At 36.9% G+C, this 21,559-nt stretch overlaps 1 protein-coding gene across 4 annotated transcripts in view; it reads left to right on the forward strand.

Annotated features, from left to right (window-relative positions):
* Positions 1–21,559, forward strand: part of ADAMTSL1 (ADAMTS like 1) — a 1,221,418-nt gene that overhangs the window by 920,140 nt on the left and 279,719 nt on the right. For all 4 annotated transcript variants that reach the window (XM_060199610.1, XM_060199611.1, XM_007535759.3 and 1 more), the window contains 2 exons: positions 6,543–6,654; positions 12,967–13,105. In XM_060199610.1, coding sequence (XP_060055593.1) covers positions 6,543–6,654; positions 12,967–13,105 — 251 coding nt within the window. The remainder of the gene's footprint in view (positions 1–6,542; positions 6,655–12,966; positions 13,106–21,559) is intronic.

Consider the following 21,559-nt stretch of genomic DNA (forward strand, 5'->3'; position numbering starts at 1 on the left):
AATTTCTTCTCAAGCCTAAGCACGTAGTCCTAACACTTATGGTGATTATATATAATTTTCATGAAATTCACTAGGAACAATATTCTTTCTGGGTTGTTTGCTTTCCTTCCATTGTCCAGGCACAAAAGTTCTCATCTATATCTTCAAGGCTCTTTAGAGGCTGGACAAATAATTTAATCTATACGAGGCAAATAGATAAGAGAAAATAATAAAGAAAAATTATTAACAACATGTGTACCTCCATGTATACATGGAAGATACCTAGAAGTTCTAAGTAACTCACCACATGGCCTAAGGTTCCATCTTTAAATAGCTTAGTTAAAAACATAGAGGAGTTGGGGATAGAAGAAAAGAAGGCAGGGCTGGGTGGCAGTGCAGTGGGTTAAGTGCACATGGCACAAAGCACAAGCACTGCCTTAAGGATCCTGGTTCGAGCTCCCGGGTCCCCACCCGGGAGCTTCACAGGCGGTGAAGCAGGTCTGCAGGTGTCTATCTTTCTCTCCCCCTCTGTCTTCCCCTCCACTCTCCATTTTTCTCTGTCCTATCCAACAACAACAACCATAACTACAACAACAATAAAACAAGGGCAACAAAAGGGGTAAATAAATAAAAATAAATAAAAAGAAGAATAAGCCAGTTAGGGAAGTTACTGAGAAATGCACAGCAAGACAGGGCATGCAGATTAAAGTTGAGCCTTCTTCCTATGAAATTTTTTGTAGGATATGTCTATATCTTCCAAAGGCAGTCTCTCTTCTGCTTCCATAGCCCCTCCAGTAAAATTAAACTTTTGCCAAGGACAGATTTTTATTCATCTACACCTTCAACATGGTGCTTACCAACCCTCCTTCTCAATACCAAAACTGATTCATTCCTTTCTCGTAGGGAGTGAGGTGCTTTTTTTTTTTTATTTTTTAATTTATTTATTTAAGAAAGGAGACATTGAAAAAAACCGTAGGATAGGAGGGGTTCAACTCCACACAATTCCCACCACCTGATCTCCATATCCCATCCCATACCCTGATAGCTTTCCCATTCTCTATTCGTCTGGGAGGGAGTATGGACCCAGGGTCGTTGTGGGTTGCAGAAGGTAGAAGGTCTGGCTTCTGTAATTGCTTCCCCGCTGAAGATGGGCATTGACAGGTTGATCCGTACTCTGAGCCTGTCTCTCTCTTTGCCTAGTCGGGTGGGGCTCTGGGGAAGCAGAGCTCCAGGACACATTGGTGGGGTCCTCAGTCCAGGAAGTCTGGTCGGCATCATGCTGGCATCTGGAACCTGGTGGCTGAAAAGAGAGTTAACATACAAAGCCAAACAAATTGTTGAACAATCATGGACATAAAGGCTGGAATAATGCAGATGAAGTGTTGGGGGATACTGACTGCAGACTATTGGGTACTTCTGCTTTCAGGTATATATTTTACCCTAGTTTATGGACACGTGAACATATGCTCTATCGCAGGGGACCTTGTCTATATCTAGGTTTGGGGACTTTATTAGGAAGTGGACCACCTGGAATGGAATTAGAGAATACTATGAAAGGAAAGGTCTCACCCAAGTGATGAAGCTGAAGGGTTGTCAATCCACACATGAAGTCTCTGGACACAGTCTGATGTGAAGCATGCTGAGGTGGCACTCGTTGCGTTGATTGGGTTACGATCAGCGGATGCAGTATTATTTGATATGAATTGAGAGAAGCATGCAGGAAAGTGGGCCCCACCCTAAGGTTCCAGGACTGGGGGAAATATAGGCTCTATTGTGGAAATGTGAGATTCCTGTTGTCTTAGGGTTCAAGAAGAAAATGGATAGTTATTGTTATGATCACATTATTTGGTAATTGGGTTAACTTTGAAAAGTCCCTTTGTTAGGGTTTGCTGTATAATACCCAGCATCTTGTATATATCTGTGCCACCAGTTGCTTCTGTTCTACCTGTTCTAGACTATTGAGAGAGTCACCATATCAAAGACTCAGCCTATGTATTAAAAAGACTCAGTCTGTGTTTTAAACAGTTTGAGACATATAATCAATTTTTCCCCTCTCATATTAATTAAATAGTGATTTGTATGACTACACTTAAATAGAAGTGTACATAAATACCATTCCCACCACCAAAAGACTGTGTCCCATCCCACTTACCCACCCCTGCCCCCACCACCACTCAGGGAAGCCGAATGTCTACCTTCCCCCTCACCACAGGGTTTTTATTTGGTGCCCTACTCTCGAATTAATCAGATCCTGCTTTTAGTTTCCCTTTCTGTTCTTCCTTCTCAACTTTTGTTGATGAGTGGGATCATCCTATACTCATCTTTATCTTTCTGACTTAGCTCACTTAACATAATTCCTTCTAGCTCCATCCAAGATGGGTCAGAGAAGGTGTTCTTAATAGCTGCATAGTATTCCATTGTGTATATATACCACAGCTTTCTCAGCCACTCATTTGTTGTTGGGCACCTGGGTTGCTTCCAGGTTTTAGCTATTATGAACTGTGCTGCTATGAACATAGGTGTACACATATCTTTTTGATTGGGCATTATGGAATCCTTGGGGTATAATCCCAGGAGAGGAATTACTGGGTCATATGGAAGGTGTATGTCTAGCCTTGTGAGAGTTCTCCAGACTGCTTTTCAGAGGGGCTGGACCAATTTACATTCCTACCAGCAGTGCAGAAGGGTTCCTCTGCCCCCACAGCCTCTCCAACATTTGTTGCTGCTGTCCTTTTTGATTTATGCCATTCTCACAGGAGTGAGGTGGTATCTCAATGTTGTCTTTATTTGCATTTGTCTGACAAACAGTAACCTGGAACAGTTTTTTGTATGTTTGTTAGCCTTTTGGATCTCCTCTGAAGAGAATGTCTTGTTCATCCTCTGCCCATTTTTGGATGGGGTCATTTGCTTTTTTGTTGCAAAGTTTGCTGAGCTCTTTGTATATTTTGGTTATTAGTCTCTTGTCTGATGTGTGGCATGTAAAGATCTTCTCCCATTCTGTGAGGGGTCTCTTTGTTTGTGTGATAGTTTCTTTTGCTGTGCAGAAACTTTTCAATTTGATATAGTCCCATTGGTTTGTTTCTGCTTTAGTATTCCTTGCAATTGGGTTTGTTTCATCAACGATGCCCTTGAGGTTTAGGTGGGAAAGTGTTCCACCAATGTTTTCCTCTAAGTATTTGATAGTTTCCAGTCTGACATCCAGGTCCTTCATCCATTTGGAATTGATTTTTGTTTCTGGTGAGATAAGATGGTTCAATTTCATTCTTCTGCATGTTACAACCCAGTTTTCCCAGCACCATTTATTGAAGAGAGCCTCCTTCCTCCATTTAATACTTTGGGCCCCCTTATCAAAGATTAGATGTCCATAGGTGTGGGGGTTTAGTTATGGGCTTTCAATTCTGTTCCACTGTTCTGTGTACCATTTTTTATTCTAGTACCAGGCTGTTTTGATGATGATGTACTTATAATATAGTTTGAGATATGGAAGTGTGATGCCTCCATTTGTTTCTTTTCCTCAAGATTGTTTTGTAGATTCTAGGTGTTTTCTGGTTCCGGATAAATGATTGTAGTTTTTGCTCTATTCTCTTAAAGAAGCTTGGTGGAACTTTGATGGGTATCGCATTACATTTGTATATGGCTCTAGGGAGAATATTCATTTTGATGATATTTATTCTTCCTATCCATGAGCATGGGATGTCTCTCCATTTCTTGGTATCAGTTTCTATTTTCTTGAATAGTGACTCATAGTTTTCAGTATACAAGTCTTTCACTTCTTTGATCAGGTTTATTCCTAGGTATTTTATTGATTTTGCTGCAACAGTGAATGGGAGTGATTTCTGGATGTCTTCTTCTTTGGATTTAGTGTTTACATAAAGAAATACCACTCAATTTTGTACATTGATTTTGTAGCCTGACACCTTGGTATGCTGCCTAATAACTTCCAGTAGTTTTCTGCTGGATTCTTGAGGTTTTTCTATGTATACTATCATATCATCTGCAAATAGTGAAAGACTGACTTCTTCTCTTCCAATCTGTATTCCTTTGATTTCTTTCTCTTGCCTGATTTTTATCGGTAGCATTCAGTGAAATGAAACCTGCTCCATCTTTTTGCCTCTTCCGTTGGACCCAAAGACAAACCCAGACACAGTAATAATAATCTCTCTAGAACAAGATTTTCTCTCTTGGAATATTTTTGTTATATTTTCTTATTTTGATTTCTTTCCCAGTTTCTAAGGATTCAATTTAATCTTTACCATCTCCAAAAGTAACCCTATAAAACAATCTGCCTTGCTAAATAAATGTTCATTTAAAGAAAATATTTCATGGAGCTGTGTTCAGATGGGAGTGCTCTTCTAATAGCTTTCCAGCATGATCGCCACTCATCCCAAGAGAGCTATAGGTTTTGTGAGCTTTATTGGGGGGGGGAGGGGTTTTCTAAAGAATGTGATTAATACTATATCCCTAAGCAAGCAATTAGATATCCTGCCTCTGACACATAGGATTGAAAAATACTAATCTCTAGGCCATGCTCCACTTTTGTCAAAGGCACTGTATTGCTTCAGCTGTTTTTGCTTTAAAGCAGGGAATTGTATCACTGTTTATTCTAGTCAGGAAAGATCTGGATGTTCCATAGGTCAGAATCCCAACATAATATGAGAAGCTTATCTCTCTTTCTTCTTGCTCCTTTTCAACTCTTTTAGAACTTTTGAGGAGTATTGCCATGCTCCTACCCAAACTCCAAAAACTGTTCCAAGGTTTAACACCTCTGCTCTGCTTCCTTGGTCTTCCCATTTCCCTCTGCACTCTAGGTATTCAATCTTGTTATTAAGCTCTGCAGAAGAAAAATGAGATCATTTTATTAAATTTTGAAAGGTCAATTCCTATCAGATTATCTTAGCTAAAGGATAATTGGAACAATGGTAAGGCTTTAAAATATTAACAAAGGTGTGTTCCATGGGATTTAGCTGATCAATACTTCTCACTTTGTTGTGATAATTTGGGTTATCAAAAAAGTCATAATGCATTTTTGCATAGAAAAACATTACGACTTTTCCAGCAATTCAATATTTGGAGTAGGAGGTGCTCTGTTCTGTTGCCCATGGCATTTCTATTAGTATAATTACTTGTTCAACACCTGTCTGAGTGCTCTAAAACTGGTAATCCTGTCTTTGTGAGATTGTAGGGAAAGAGGAAATTTCCTTCTACCTTTCTAAGTTCTCAACTTAGGCAAGCAAACAAATTAACATCAGACAGACTTTTAGGAGAAATATATATATGTGGAAAATCTATATGACTGTAAATTCTAAAGTAAATAGCACAGGTGGTTTTTATCTTGAACTAAAGAGTAGGATTAAGGAAAGCAGATGTGACACAGATGACCACACATGAGGAAGGGAAAGAAAGAAGACTGACATTCTGTATCTAGGTGTTTCCCTGCCATACAGATTTCTTCAACAGGAAGATTATTTGGGGGGGAATAACACTATCTCTTGATAATATTTCTAATCTTCATTCTAAGTAGTTAAGAGAAAGGTAATAGTTAGTCTTGAAATCAGGAGGTCCTCAGTTGGCCTTAGCTCAAAATGATCCATATACTAACAATACCTCTTAAAAGGCCTGTTTTGTACAATCAAGGCACTGGTCCTATCGGATAGTTTTTTCTTTTCAGTTTGTACCTTTATAAAAACATTTTTAAAATGACTGCCTCTCTCTCATAGTGGTTATGCAATGACTTCCATGCCTGGAGCTCTGAAGCCCCAGGTTCAATCCACTGCACCACCATAAGTCAGAGCTAAGCAGAGCACTGCTTAAAATAAATAAAGATTACTGTCTCTCACCCTATTGAAAAGCAAAGATTTTTTTATAAGCATATTTTACTTTATATTTTATAATACAAAGCTGTATCTTTTATTAAAGTATAGTTTTTAAATCATCTACATTCGAATTGCCTGAATGTTTAAGTATAGGCCTCGGAATTTGCATTTTAGCTAGATTCCAGTTGATAACTTAGCACATTGAAATGCGTGAATCACTAAATTGCCAGGAAGCTTTATGCATGTTTCTAAGTGTGCAGAGCTATTTAGTTCTTTGTTTCCCTTGCTTCTTCCTTTTCTCTCCCATCCTCCCTCCCTCCTTCCTTCCTTCTTTTCTTCCTTTCTTTCTTTTTCTCTATTTTAAACCAAAAACAGTATCTTTGATTTTGTAGTAGTACATGAGATTTACAATTTTCTTAAAACAAATGATTTCTGAACCTAAATTTTGAAGTCCTTACACTTTTCTATTATGCTAGAAAAGTTGGCTGTAAAGCAGGGAAGTGGACCAAGTGGTTTGGTATAAGATCTTACTGGAATCCTACCAGAAATAATGGGACAAGAGTGAGGAAGTACACATCACTAGTGAAATGGTAAATAGATGGCAGTGTTTTTTATCACTTCTCCCTTGTCTCTGTCCCTCACAGCCTAAGATCTCTGTTACTACCTGTTACCCCTGTGCAAACTCGCAAGGGACTAAGGAAGTACCGTTCTGTGCCATTAGTTTGCCTGCTTTTCTATTGTATCCTGCAGATTCACAACTCGGGGCCTGCTGACAGCACAGTCCAGTTTATCTTCTACCAGCCAATCATCCACCGATGGAGGGAGACGGATTTCTTTCCTTGTTCGGCAACCTGTGGAGGAGGTAATGATGTTCTCTTAGTCTATCATTGGCTTCCAGAGGGAAGGCTTGGCTGTTATAAGAGTAGACACTTCAGCATGGAAAGAATCCAGAGCTCTAGTAGACCAAGTTCATTTTTATGAAAGAGGCCTAAGCCAATGCATCTGTCCTGATACCCCGTGGTGTGTTCTGTCAGTAGTGTACTGCTAAAGACTGTTGTCTACTTCCTTCCTGGTTGCATGGAAGGCCAGAAAGAAAACAAACACAGCCAGGCAGCAGCTTGGTCTTAAAGTGTTTCCATCCTTTTGAGAAAAATTACTTATCTGGTTAAAGTGGCTTTATTTAGAAATCCAGTGAAGACTTGTTGATCAGGCCTGCTACAGAGTATGGCCTGTTCAGCAAGAATCAGAAATTAACTTCACTTAAAGGAATAGTCTGTAATCAAGGGGAAAATCATGACAGTGTACTTTTTGTTGTTGTTGTTGTTGTTGTTGTTTTGGTTTTGCCACCAGGGTTATCCTTCAGGCTCAGTTTCTCCAATGCAACTCCACCACTTTTCCCAGTGACTTTATTTTCTCTTTCTTTCTTTTTTTTTTTATAGAGGATGAGAGGGAGACAGAGAGGAGAGATATCTGCAGCACTGCTCATGATACTCCCCCCTGTAGTTGGGGACTAGGAGCTTGAATCCAGGTTCTTGAGCATGGTAATGAATGCACTCTACCAGGTGCACTAACTGACCTCCCACAGTGTGGTTCTTGGTTTAGTTATTTCTCCTCCTCTTTCTCCTCCTACTCCCTCTAATTCTACTTCTCTTCCTCCTCCTCCTTTTTGCCTCCAGAGTTATCACTGGGGCTCAGCGCTGGAACTATGAATCCTCTCTGCTCCTGGTGGCCATTTTTCCCCCCATTTTCTTGGATAGGACAGAGAGAAATTGAAAGGGGATGAGGAGATAGGGAGGGGGAGAGAAAGATACCTGCAGACCTGCGTCATCACTTGTGACGCATCGCCTTCTGCAGGTGGTGAGCTGGGCAGCTTGAACACAGATCCTTGCACGCTTCCTTGCGCTTCACACTATGTGTATTATGGTGTGCTTATTGGTCTAGTTATTTCTCAACTCCATTTCATCACCTATGAATCAGAAGGAAGATAACTTGCCATTTTATACGTTAAAAACGCTTCTTTGCTGAAAAGTCCAATGAATTCCTGTCTCTAACTCCATCTCAGAATTGTATTTAGTCAGTCATTCAGTGTTACTAGAATATGTACTTGTCCTGTTTTCTGCTTTTCATATTTATAATGGTCTTATGATGATTTTTTAAATTACTTTATATTTATTAAGCCATATCCCTATAGATAATGTCATGTAAAACTTAATGCCTTAATATTTTCCTTCTTTCAAATTATTTTCTTGGAATAAAGTCTCAGGAGTGAGTTTCAGAATTTTTGTGGCTGTTGGCACACATTAACAAAATTCTTTCCAGAAGGGTAATAAGCAGTATATACACATTCCAGTTTCATGCCAACTGGGCCAGTGTTTGTGGATTATAATTTTTTAAATTCTGCTGACGTAATAGGTACAAAAACTATATGTGTAGTCTTTAAAAAAAAAAAAAATCACCCCATCAACTAAATTCTGGCTACAGCTTCCTCAAAGCCTACTTAAGTGGATAACATGAAGTAACTAATACTCATAGGTATCACAAGGTATTTTAACAAGGAAAAGAGAGTACCTCAAAATGAAGACAATTAATTGCATGTTAATTTTTGTGAAGCAGAGCAGTAAGAACATATCACTCATCTGAGGGTGTGTCATCTGTATCTATATAATGTGAACAAAGCACTGAAAATGAAATTCTTAAAGGTAGACAAAATGCTATGAAGTATTTTACTTGGTGGTAACTAATTTTAATATATTTCAAACATTTTGATTAAACAGTGGTTCCTGAAACTTTATCTGTCTTGAATAAAAATTGCTTTGTTTTGGGAGTTGGGCGGTAATGCAAAGTGCAAGTGGTACAAAGTGCAAGGACCAGCATAAGGATCCCAGCTCCAGCCCCTGGCTCCCCACCTGCAGGGGAGTCAATTCACAGGGGTGAAGCAGGTCTGCAGGTGCCTATCTTTCTCTCCCCCTCTGTGTCTTCCCCTCCTCTCTCCATTTCTCTCTGTCCTATCCAACATCGACAACATCAACAACAACAATAATAACTACAACAATAAAACAACAAGGGAAACAAAAGGGAATAAATAAATAAATATTAAAATATTTTTTTAAAAAATTGCTTTGTTTTATAGTAAACCTCTAGGCTGTAAGATAGCTCACCTGGATACTGTGCCTGCTTTATCATACAGGAGACTCAGATTCAAGCTTGACACCTGTCACTCTGGAAAAAGTTGTGGTGTTATGGTATCTTTCCTTCTGTCCCTTTGTCTCTCTGTGTGTGTGTCTCTTTCTCCCTCTCTTTCTCTTTCTATCTAAAAAATGTCAACCAAGAGTTGAAATGACTACTCCCACTACTACTACTACTACTAATAATAATCTGCCAATTACTTTGATACCTTGTGGAAATATATTTGAATACACTTACTATTGAGTAGCCTTAGTTCCAGAAAGAAATCTAAGGAAATAGTGTTTCTCTTTTTTAAATGAAAACCAAGATCTATAAGTAGTAGTTATTCAATAACGTGTAAATAGTACCAATTTCACATTGAGCTGCTGTCAGAGTATAATTCTAGTAACCTTGAAAGTGACCTGATATATAATAAGACAATTAATGTGAGACTTATATGCTAAGCCCCTTTGGGCCTACTTCCCCTCACATTTATGTGAAGAGCGAGAACCATCAGTAGTTTTCAAGTAATTTGAGTTCTCAAGGACATCCTGCTTAGAAAGTACAAATAAAAAGGCAACTCCTCAGAGTTAAGATCTGAGGGATATGAAACTGGTCCTCTTCCCACATCATGAACCACAGTTTGAGAATTACTAAAAATAAATATATTTTTATGTACCATTTTTATTTCTTGTTCCACATTCAACTGGTTGACTCTTTTGCTAAATGCAAAAAGTTACTACTCCATTATGCCTTGTACAGTATTAGGCAACACAATTTATCTGACAGTTTTTCTCATTTATTTAAATTTAGCCCAAACCTATACTTCACACTTTTATAATAGCTTCAAAATGAGTGACAGATTATGAGTTTTATAAATCATAATCTCAGACAAGGAATTTATCTATTGTTTATGTCACATCTTATTACATGATAAATTTTGTCCTTAAGTAGAAATTATGTGAAAAATTATGAAATTATTATCTTGTCATAACATTTTCTGCTTTAGAATATAATACAATTGAAAAATAACAGCACTTTTACATATATAAAATAGCACTTTGTGCTTTGATTTTCACACAAAGTAAGATGCTAAATGGAGTATGTGTTCTTACCTATACTTTCCATGCTTTTTATCTATACAGTAAAATTGTTAAAAGGTCTTTCTATGGTCTTTAATGAACAATTAATTTTTGTGGGTGGTCTGAGAACACAGCCCCAAGCCAGGAATTTTGTTTTAATAGACTCCTTCTGATTTCCTAAACTCTTTTGCAAGACTTTCAACTGCTCAAGGTCTGACTTTCTAACTCATATTTAGCAATAACAATATTTACTCACTTCTAAGAAAGAATTTATTTGAGAGGTTGTCAGTATTAGAATGATAGAAAAACCTAATTCTGTAAAAAATTTCCCCTGTACATGTTTCCACCCCAAGCATCTGAGTTCCTATCCCACACTTTAAATCCACAAGACACATAGAAAATGTAAACATGGGAATCAGGTGGTAGAGCAGCAGGTTAAGCACACTTGGCACAAAGCGCAAGGATCGGTGTAACGATCCTGGTTCGAGCCCCCGGCTCCCCACCTGCAGGGGAGTCACTTCACAGGCGGTGAAGCAGGTCTGCAGGTGTCTATTTTTCTCTCCCCCTCTCTGTCTTCCCTCCTCTCTCCATTTCTCTCTGTCTTATCCAACAACAACGACGACATCAATAATAATAATAATAATGACTACACAATAAAACAACAAGGACAACAAAAGGGAATAAATAAATATAAAAAGACGAGGTAAACATATTGTGAGTTCTATATTTAATTCTTTCAAAGAAGCTCAGCAACAATATTTTTAAGGTTGATTGACTTATGAGAGAAAGGGAGAGGAACAGAAACTGGTATATTCAATTTCAGAAACTAAACTCAGGACCTTGTGCTTGCAAATCTGGTGTCCTTTCTACTCTGCAACCTCCTAGGCTGTGTTATTTTTAATTATTTTTCCCCCTAATGTGGTATATATCTATATATATATATATAGATAGATAGATAGGTAGGTAGGTAGATAGATAGATAGATAGATAGATAGATAGATAGATAGATAGATAGATAGATAGATAGATAGTATTTTGGTTTATTTGGGATAGAAGCAGAGAAATAGAAAGGAAGAGACACCTGCAGCACTGCCCTCACTCTGGTTCTATACTTTTTTTTTAAATGTTTATTTATAAAATGGAAACACTGACAAAAACCATAGAATAAGAGGGGTACAATTCCCACCACTAGAACTCCATATCCCATTCCCTCCCCTGACAGCTTTCCTATTCTTTATCCCTCTGGGAGTATGGACCCAAGCTCATTATGGGGTGCAAAAGGTGGAAGGTCTGGCTTCTGTAATTGCTTCCCCACTGAACATGGGCATTGGCAGGTCAATCCATACTCCCAACCTGTCTCTTTCTTTCCCTAATGGGGCAAGGCTCTGGGGAAGCGGGGCTCCAGGACACATTGGTGGGGTTGTCTGCCCAGGGAATTCTGGTTGGTGTCATGGTAGCATCTGGAACCTGGTGGCTGAAAAAAGAGTTAACATAGAAAGCCAAACAAATTGTTGACTAATCATGAACCTAAAAGCTGGAATATTACAGATGAATATTTGGAGTCTCCGTTTTGGAAAAAGCTAGTAGGTCTATTTCAGGTATATTCCAAAGGGCCTATGACTTTATTAGTTTTTGCATGCGCCTGACATTTGATATGCAGTTGGACCCAAGTTATTGTCTGGGGAGATGATGTCATAGCTGGAAAAAGGGCTAGCAAGCTGCTTCAGGGAAGTGAGTGGCTCCCAAATATGGGAAAAAATATGTATACATATTGTTGACTATAAACCCCATCAATTTGATCTGAGGCCCATATTCAGCACTGAAGCCTATGTAACCTCTGCATACCTGTAGGTCCGAACTCACATTCTGTGGACCTGAGTAGGAACATTCCAAGTTACAATTATTTCAGGACCCATCTTCCTCAGGTGGTAGATAAAGTATGTTATCCAACCCCTCTTCAGAGGATGAAACATTACATTGTTGATCCCCATTGAGGACAAGGTCCTATGGGTCCCCAAAGGGGTCCATTATGTTGTTCTTGATGGAGATGACCAGTGACAATGGAGAGAGGGATCAATTCGAGTTCAGAGTTCTTAAGGAGAGCAAGAGAGCTCAGTTGCATAGTATACCTGCTTTGTCACGTGCATGACTCAAGTTCCATGCCAGTTCCCGCTGCACTGGAGGAACCATTGGTACTTGTGCTGGGTTGTCTTTCAATCTCCCCATGTCTCTCTGAAAAAGTTGGTTCAGAACATTGAAGCCCTGGTGAGGACTAAAGAAAAAAAACAAAGTTCTCTATACAGTGGAAGTCAGTACCTGGAAATTAAGAAATGTTCCTAAAAACTTAAAGAGAATGAATAAAAGATTTTGTCCTGCGTTTAGCCCATTCAGGTTGAACTCCAACAAAATTATGTCACTGGTGTATGACAGAAACTGTTCCCCTGCTGTGTGTCATTGTCCTTGATTAAGAGGAGCAATATTGAGATCATGTTATTTATTTTTGCTTGCTCACATATTTCTTTATTTAGGGTTTTTTTTCCCCCCTCCTTGGTGCCTCAGGAAAAAGGAAGCAAGTTGATATCCTTACATGAGATAGTTGGTAAATAAGTTCTGATGATTTTTTTTTAACATACAGCATTCTACTTTTATTAGGCTCTCATTTCTTTCTACAGTCATATAGTTAAGCTGTGTCCTTTTCTTGCTAAGCTCTACGATGTGATGATTATGACTTCACTCATTTAAAAGAGAAAACATGGTATTTGAGACCTGAAAACATTAATACATCTTACATTTGTCTTCCGTCCTGAAAATGACTCAAGTGTGTGTGTGGGGGGGATTTCCATTCATGTTAGACAGTTGAAAAGCATAAAGAAATATATTGGATTAGCATGTGCATTGAAACTTGCCTGGATGGTTTGATACTGCAGGTTACCAGCTGACCTCGGCTGAGTGTTATGATCTCCGAAGCAACCGTGTGGTTGCAGATCAGTACTGTCACTATTACCCAGAGAACATCAAGCCCAAGCCCAAGCTTCAGGAATGCAACTTGGATCCTTGTCCAGCCAGGTCAGTCAAATTTAATAGTTCATTTATCATAAACATAAATCAAGTTCCAAGTAGACAAATTAAAATAAGCATCTTAAGAGTTCTCTCCTTAACAAAGTCCAGGTCACTTAACCTTAATTAATATGATAGTTTAATGTCTTCAGGATTATTTCTGTTCTAACTTGGTCACCTGATCAGTGGCATAATCAGAACAGACCATACTTCAGGGTCATGGCTCACTATTTCTAGTCTGTGATGGTCCACAGTGATTAATGAGAATTAACATCAGTCTTGGAGCTGGTTCTCCATTTAAATAAATAGCTTTCACTAAAGGGAAAAGCAGGCAGTTTTGTTTTGGTTTGGTTTTTCAAATATTTTAATTAGGAGCTTTAAAGAGGCAGTTGACATTTTAATGTACCAGTTTGCTTTTTGGAAACTATAGTTGGCATGCAATTATGTGCAGAATTAAGAATTAGGCTGACAAATGAAATACTTTCAGTATTGAGTAGACTTTGACATGCAAGTCAAGAATCTTTTCACAGTTGTAACATTCCCCCCCCCCCTTTTTTTTTTCCTCTTTAAAACCATTTTCTCCTAATTCTCAATTTATCCCATTCATTCTCAACATATGGAAGCATATAAGAAAATTCATTCCTGGAAGTTGGGTGGTAGCACAGTGGGTTAAGCGCACATGGCACAAAGCGCAAAGACCGGCATAAAGATCCTGGTTCTAGCCCTGGCTCCTCACCTGCAGGGGAGTTGCTTCACAAGCAGTGAAGCAGGTCTGTAGGTATCTTTCTCTCCCCCTCTCTGTCTTCCCCTCCTCTCTCCATTTCTTTCTGTCCTATCCAACAACGACAACAACAATAACTACAACAATAAAAAAACAACAAGGGCAACAAAAGGGAATAAATAAATATTTTTTTAAAAAGAAAAAAAATAAAATTCAACCCTTATAGCTCTAACCAGGAAAACTGAGATAAATATCCCTTTCTGAAGTTTCTTGGATTTTGAAAACAAATTATTGTTTTTCATTGCCATGTAGTAATCATATATACATGAAGCAAAACTATGAATAGTCAGATACCATATGAGCATTGTAGAGAAAAAAATCATTTGGTCTATGAATTGTCATTAATGCAATTTCAGTTTTCATTTACTTCTGTGAACATTATAAAATTAATTTTATTGCATTCTTTCTGTTGCATATTCATGAATTATTAACTCTACATGAGATATGAAATTGATATTTTTTTACCAACTCATAGGTACAAAATAAATTACCTAGCTCGTAAAATTGAACTCAGAGTATTAGGCAATTTATTAAAGAAACAGAAGAGTGAGATTTAAGTTAGGTGAAGTTTAATTTAGCTTCATATTACACCAGAAAAAATATTTTTTTAACTGGATATGGTATATAAGCTGAATGAGGTGTTAAAATTTTGCTTGGACTTTTTATTTTGAAAATACTAAGGGTATGAAGTCTTTTTAGTCAATATAACTCTAACTCATTCAATCAAACCTTATTTTAAAGTTATTCTTATGTTTCTGTATCCACTTATATTCCATAAAAACCCATGAGTGAAAAGCATACTTATCCTAAATCAAACAGATTTACTTAATTATAGAGAGTCTTTGATGGCATTATACATTCTTCCATGAAACACTGTGTGTTTCTAGAAAGACTTACCTCCCATAACTGCAGATGACTTGTCTCTTCAGTGTAGCAATGACCATAGAAAGGCAGTCATGCGAAATAAGCATATTTTATTAGAAATTTTAAGAAAAGTGTATAGCAAGAAAATATTTATTCATGTTTCCTAACTTTTGATTTTTTTTTTTTTTTACCGTTCTCTATTTAGAGTAATATTTTTGGCTTATTTCTTAGTATATAAAGCATAGGGTCATTCTACATCCAAACAGTTTTGCCAGTGAAGTGTGTGTATTTTCTATGCCCTATGTTATTTGAAACATCTAGTAGAGTACATGTATAAATGTTAGGACAGGTGGTCACTTTTTTAGAACGGAAAATGAGAAGTTAAAAATAAGTTAAGGAAATTATGAGGAAGTTGATTTTTTTATTACAGAGGTATTTAAACAAAATTCTAAAAGTTAAGTCTTCTCAATAGGAAAGATTTAAGAGGCGACTGCTCTAGAAAATATAGATACACTATTCTGAGGCTAAGATACTCAATGTTGCTATAAAATTCACTGAATTCTTCATGCCTGAGATGAAATCTCACACTTTTTAAGCTCTAAGAGAACATATGAAGTGATGTTCTGAGAAGAGAAGATAAAGAGACTATAAAATGTATCTGCCCTTTCATTGGGCATACCAAAATCAAAACCTCAGAGGACTGTCTTCTAACTATAGATATAGGTGCTTACAGTTTCTTTTTATCCCAAGCCATTTGTGATTAATAGTGGACATGATTCTAAGGTAACAGGGCATAGTTCCACACTGTACCTGCCACCTAAAAGTAGCTGCTTAACAGTAAAATTTAGAGTGACAGAATAGCATTAAACTGATTTCTTTGTGTCCAGAATCAGAAACTTCTAGAAGAAGAAGAAGAAGAAGAAAAAAACACTGTTGTTAAACAAACACTGCTGTTTTTTACAGAAAATACTGGACATTTTTCAATTCCAAAAGAGATGAATACAACCATTAATTTCCCTGTCTTAGGCTAAGATTTTTGATCTCTTGTATATTACCTGAGAAAAATTTTATTTGCACAGCCAAGTTAATTCTCTGCCAAGATGAGGGAAGTGCAGTAGGCTGGGGGGAAAAAAAAAAGAAGAAAAAAGAAAGAAAAAGAAAAAGAGATAAAGGAAAGGAAAAAGAAAAGAAGAGGAAAGAAAAGAAAAAGAAGAAGAAAGAAAAGAAAAGGAAAAAAAAGAGGCACTCAGCAATGGAGTCTGCAACTGTAGGTTTACTACTTTAGCCTGCTGGATCTTGATTTTCTTTCCAACCAAACTGGAGAGAATGGGATATTTGTTGCCCTACATTAGTGGTTTTCACACTGTCCCTACAGACCATGTTGCTCAGGAGGGTTTCTTCACTAAATTTCATTTTTTAAACAGCAACTCAAAGTGTATTGAACATATCAAACTAATTTATTTAAGGTAAATTTACCTGTAACAATTCTAAAATTATACTATCAAAGTAAATGCTTCCATTATGTCTATTGAATTAAAAAACAAGTATTTTAAGATAGCAAGAGGAACTATGAAAACTATCATCATTAGTAACCACATCTCTGTAATGACATAAATGTTCTCCTTATAAAAAAAAAAAAAATGAAACTAGCTAGAAATAAGCTGGTGTCACAGCAGTTAGTCATCATCATTGACATCCCATTTTTCTGTTTAAGAAAATAGCCTCAGTCTTGTCATGAATTTTCTTTAAAAACGGAGATGTTTAGGGACCAGAGAGGTAACTCACTGGACATGGATGTAAGCATTACCATGTACTCGAGCCAGGTCCCAACCCTGGAACCTGGAAATACTATGGCAAAAGAGAAAACTCTAATGCTGTGTTATCTTCCCCACTCTGTCTATCTAAAATAAAAGCAAAAGTGGTCCAGAATGCTGAAATCACATATTCATAAGACTCTGGTTCCGAGAGAGAGAGAGAGAGAGAGAGAGCTAGAGAGAAACAGAGAGAGAGTGTGTGTGTTTTACATTCAAACTAAAGAATGTTATCACTCACTCATTTCAGTTGTCTACATACTTCCATCATTATGGACTGATTCATATGCTTGTTCTTGGGGCTAAAGGAATTGTTGATATCTAGCTTGTATTTTTTTTCAGATAATTTTTATGTTTTGGTGACTTACTGATTCTAAATGCTAACACAGAAGTGTTAAGGATTAAAAGGCTATAATGAAAACATTAAATGTTACTATCAAATACCTAGTGTCCACAGATAACTATTTGAAGTGCTGTTTTTGTCTATAGCTTATAGCATGGATGAAATCATACTGCACACAGTAGATGTACATTATTCAAGGATTAAGTGTTCCTGGTTTCTGTTCTTGTAAAGCAAATCTAAAGGTCTGTGATAAGTATCAATTTGACATTTTGCTAAGACTACAAGACCACACTTGAATCCAGTTTGCTGCCCAGTAGTTTATTCCAAGAGGGCTTTGATACTCTGCTGGTGTCATTTATGCTGTCATTTTTATGAAGTGGTAAAATACTTTGTTCCTTAGCCAAAAGTGGTCCCAAAGAAGTCAAAACTTGAATAGAAGAGAACATGAAGTTAAAATTTTAATGACATAGCTAAAATGAAAAATGCTTTTCATTGACAATTAAGAGCTGTGATGTCACTAATCCCATAATACAATATAATACTCTACACCCAGTATATGTTGGTATTAGTTCCAACTTGGGCACTTTCAGAAGTCCAAAGGCATGTCTACCCAGTATGTAAGGATCTACATTATGCTTATTGCACTCTCTACTTCATTTATTTGATACTATAAACCCTTTGCCATGTACTAAGACATTGGAATCTGTGAAGTATAAAATCATCTCTTGTGCAGCTATGTTATAACCATAGCTTCTGCTTTACTAGTTTGTGCAGTGATTTGTGTCATCTTTGCCTCTTGGGTGACGGATAAAGTGTGCAATATGATAAAAAAAAAAAAAAAAAAACCTCAAAATATGTATCTGTGGTTCAGCACCAACTAAATAGACTTAGCTTTAGTTCAGTTAATAAGCATCTTATGTTTTCAGAGACCTGTAAATGTAAAATATGCTGCACTTGGCCATACATCTCTCAGTCTCTGAGAGCAGTAAGATTGTTAAGGCTGTCTGGGGGAAATTGTGCAAGACGTTGTTTGTGGGAAGATCAGAGAACCACCTTTTCAGATATTTTTGGCACAGATCTCTACTTTTCCCTCCAAGACAGTAATGAAGGGGCTTAAGTTGGCAAGGGTTGGACAAGTGAAAAAAGTTCTCACTCATCACACTATCATGGTCACAATCATTAGCAAACAAATCTGTTTTCTAGCTGAAAGTGCATCCAGATTCCCCCTTCCTTCCCTCAAAGAATTCAGAGCAATAGACTTAAGCAAATGCCCAAACTTGTATTCCTCAGGTAACAGTTCTTGATGAATTTAAATGAGGTTTTCTTGTTTGTTTTGCTTTGTTTGGTTCGGTTTGGTTCAGCTCTGTTTAATTTGACAGCAAATTTCAAGAATCATCCCTGGCCTTGGACCAAACTATGAACAAAAATTTCAGAATTGAATCAATGTAACTATTAAGAAGCCATGTGCATTGTAAGAGGCAGTATGTGTAGTGAGCATAAAACCTTGGTGACTTGTAACTTGGTGACTAGAGAGTCCAATGACAGCACACTAGATGGTCAGGAGGGAAGCCTTGGAGTAAAACAGCCTGGTTTAGAAACCTGGCTATACCACTTTCTTGTTCAGTAGCCTTTGACAAATTACTTATTTGCATTAGTTTTCTGTTCTTCTCATTCTTTTTCATTCTGTGAATTGAGAGTAGTAAGTATGCTTACCTCATAGATTCTCATCATGAGAAATAAATGGTGTCATCCATTTTGAGAGCAAGGCAGTATATCTGACACATGACAAGCACTCAGGAGATGTTAGTTGATGCTGCTGATATGAATAATATAGTTAAGGTAATGTTGATGTAGTCTCAAAGAATCTCTACTCTTCAGAAGTAAGCTTTCTCCCACATGAGCAGTAAAGGCGAACTCTGGATTTTTTTTTTCTTTTAGTCTGAAAGATGTAGACCTTTGTTGTTTTAAAAATTCCTGGGAAATAGCTTAGTGAAATTAAATCATATTCACCAGGTTTAAAAAAATCTAGTGACCATGAAAGGTTAAGGTAATTAGTAATTCCTATTGTAATTGTCTAATAACTCCCATTTAACCAGCTGTGAGATGTAGTCAGTTAATTCACATGGGATTTATAACATGTATATTTCTAAAACAGAAGAACTCAATGTAAGGAAGACAAATAATTGATTATTTAACTATTAAAATATAATGGAATGTCTTCTCAATCACAGAGGATTTTATTCTTCTTGCTATTGCTATAGGCAAATGATTTAGAAAAGTAACATCCTTTGTTCAACTTTATTAATATACTGAGTAGGTAATAAGAAGTAAGGAAACTACTCAAAATTGCATTTCCATCTTCACAAATTATTTCTAGTGAAATAACTAGAGCAAAATTCTGGTGATATTTAGAATGCATATATCTTTACCAAGTTTATAGACATAAACAATTCAATTCTTTTCAAAAATATTTCTTTCTTTCTTTCTTTCTTTCTTTCTTTCTTTCTTTCTTTATTGGATAGAAATAGAGAGGGAAACAGGAGATAGGGAGGGAGAAAAATACCTGCATCACTACTTCCTGCTTATGAAGTTTTCCCCATGTAGATGGGGGGCCAAGGGGCTTGACCCAAGGTCATTATACATTTTAACATGTACACTTAGCCAGGTGTGTCACCACCTGACCCTGAACAATTCAGTTACTCTACCAAGTCAACATTTCACTAATAATAATGATCACCTCTTATTTTTAAACTCTAAAAATGATTTGTCATTCCTTTAATTAATTTGTGCATCATCAATTTTTAACCTTGATCTATTACTTTGCTTTTACTAGTTAAATAACATCTTAATTCCTTTGAACCTGAGTTTTGCCAACTGAAAAATTAGTATAAATTCCTCAAAGAGCAGTTGAGGATTAAATGAGATAATGTATGAAAAGCACTCAGAAAGTTGCCATGCACTCAACAAAAGCTTATCAAAACTCAGTTGTCATTACTGAATTGACAACTAAAACTGTAAAATGACCTGCATAACATTGTTCTTATTTGAATCTTACAAAAGAACTTTCATATCCATTATATTGATTCAGTTTTACAGTCTAAGAGTTTAACATTATCAAGATTGTCATCTATATTTACAGATGAAAAACTAAATCCCAAAGAAGCTAAGTGGCCATCCCCAAATTAGAGCAGATGTAAGAAACTTGAATCATTTAATTAAGTGCCTCTAGATTATCTCTTCTATTTCATAAACTCAGACGAACTATCCTTGGTATAACATTCAGGGCACTAACTCGCACAGGTGCCTTGAGCAACCCATGAGGTCTGGTTTAAACCTAGCACAGACTCCCATGACCAACATGGGACTGTCAACCTTACTAATGCAAAAAATTGGTGCCCCTGAATATTTGAGTTGAAGTTTGAAAAAAAAAGTCTCAAAGAAATATTGGCATTATTTATTTAAAAGGACTTCAGAAATTGCATTAATTAAATCAAGAGTGTTTAACCACAGAAATATAGTTGTGAAGAAATATTAATATTTTGGGTCAGATTATTGAAATGCTTTCCAACATTTATTTTTTCAGCAGAAAAAGAGTATGTGCCTTAAAAGTGTTATTATAATACTAGGTGATGCAGCAGATTTTTGGTCTAGTTCCAAAAATGCCTAATAGGTACACTGGATTTAAAAAAAAATGTGACCTGTTTATAGACTACTACTTTCTTATTTGCTGCATCCCAATTTGCCTCTTTAATTAATAAAGAAAACTCAAGTGTTTTGTGAAGTCATCAACTTATAGAGTAGGGGAGTTTTGGGGATTATCATTAATTCAATTAATTCTACGCTTTTCCATCTTGTGTTTCAATTAGAGCAACCAGGATAAGAAAAAATAGCTCAAGGGAGATGGGTTTCAGGCACCTGTTATTACATCATCTTTAAACTCCTGGTTTCAACAAACACTTAAATTTTGCAGAAGTTCAGATAGAACGTACTCAAGGTCACATAGAAAAAAAATGCCAGAGAGAAAAACAGACCTTTCACCTACCAGGTCCTCAGAGGGTACTTTTCAGTGATTCTCCTTGCTCTGACTCTCATGAAAAAAGCAAGTGCTTATGTCTCTTTCAACTTTTTATTACTCTCTCCTGTCTCATTCTAAATTGTTGCATATAGAGAGATCAGTTCCTATTCCCTTAGGGTAGTCTAGAGGAGATGAATTACCATCTTCAATCCTAGAACTTTACCACCCGTTAACTTCATTTTCCCGAGTATCTGTTCTTTGTCACGTTCTGTGTTTTGTACCATCACAAAGGCAAAGAAGAATCCTCATGCATCTAGTACTCAACACTACCCAGGAGGACTGAAGTTGTACAAATACAAAGAAGCACAATAATTTGAAGAGCACGTGAGACAGGAAAGGAAGAGATGAGTCTTGCAGGGAAATATTCAGTAGAAGAGATAGAGAGTTAAGCATGTCAAAAGCTCAGTTGACATTAAGTGGCCTTCCTATACCTTGAATCACCAAAATCACCTCTGCCTTCCTAACCTGCCAAACTACCCTACAAAATGGTCTGCCCTTTCCCACAGGTGACAGAGAGAGTAAAAGACGGTGCATGGAACTAACGATATGACACAGAGGGACTTCGGGGGAGTTTTGTTGTTTTTATTAA

Source organism: Erinaceus europaeus, chromosome 10 (genome assembly GCF_950295315.1).
Source record: "Erinaceus europaeus chromosome 10, mEriEur2.1, whole genome shotgun sequence".
NCBI classification, from domain to species: domain Eukaryota; kingdom Metazoa; phylum Chordata; class Mammalia; order Eulipotyphla; family Erinaceidae; genus Erinaceus; species Erinaceus europaeus.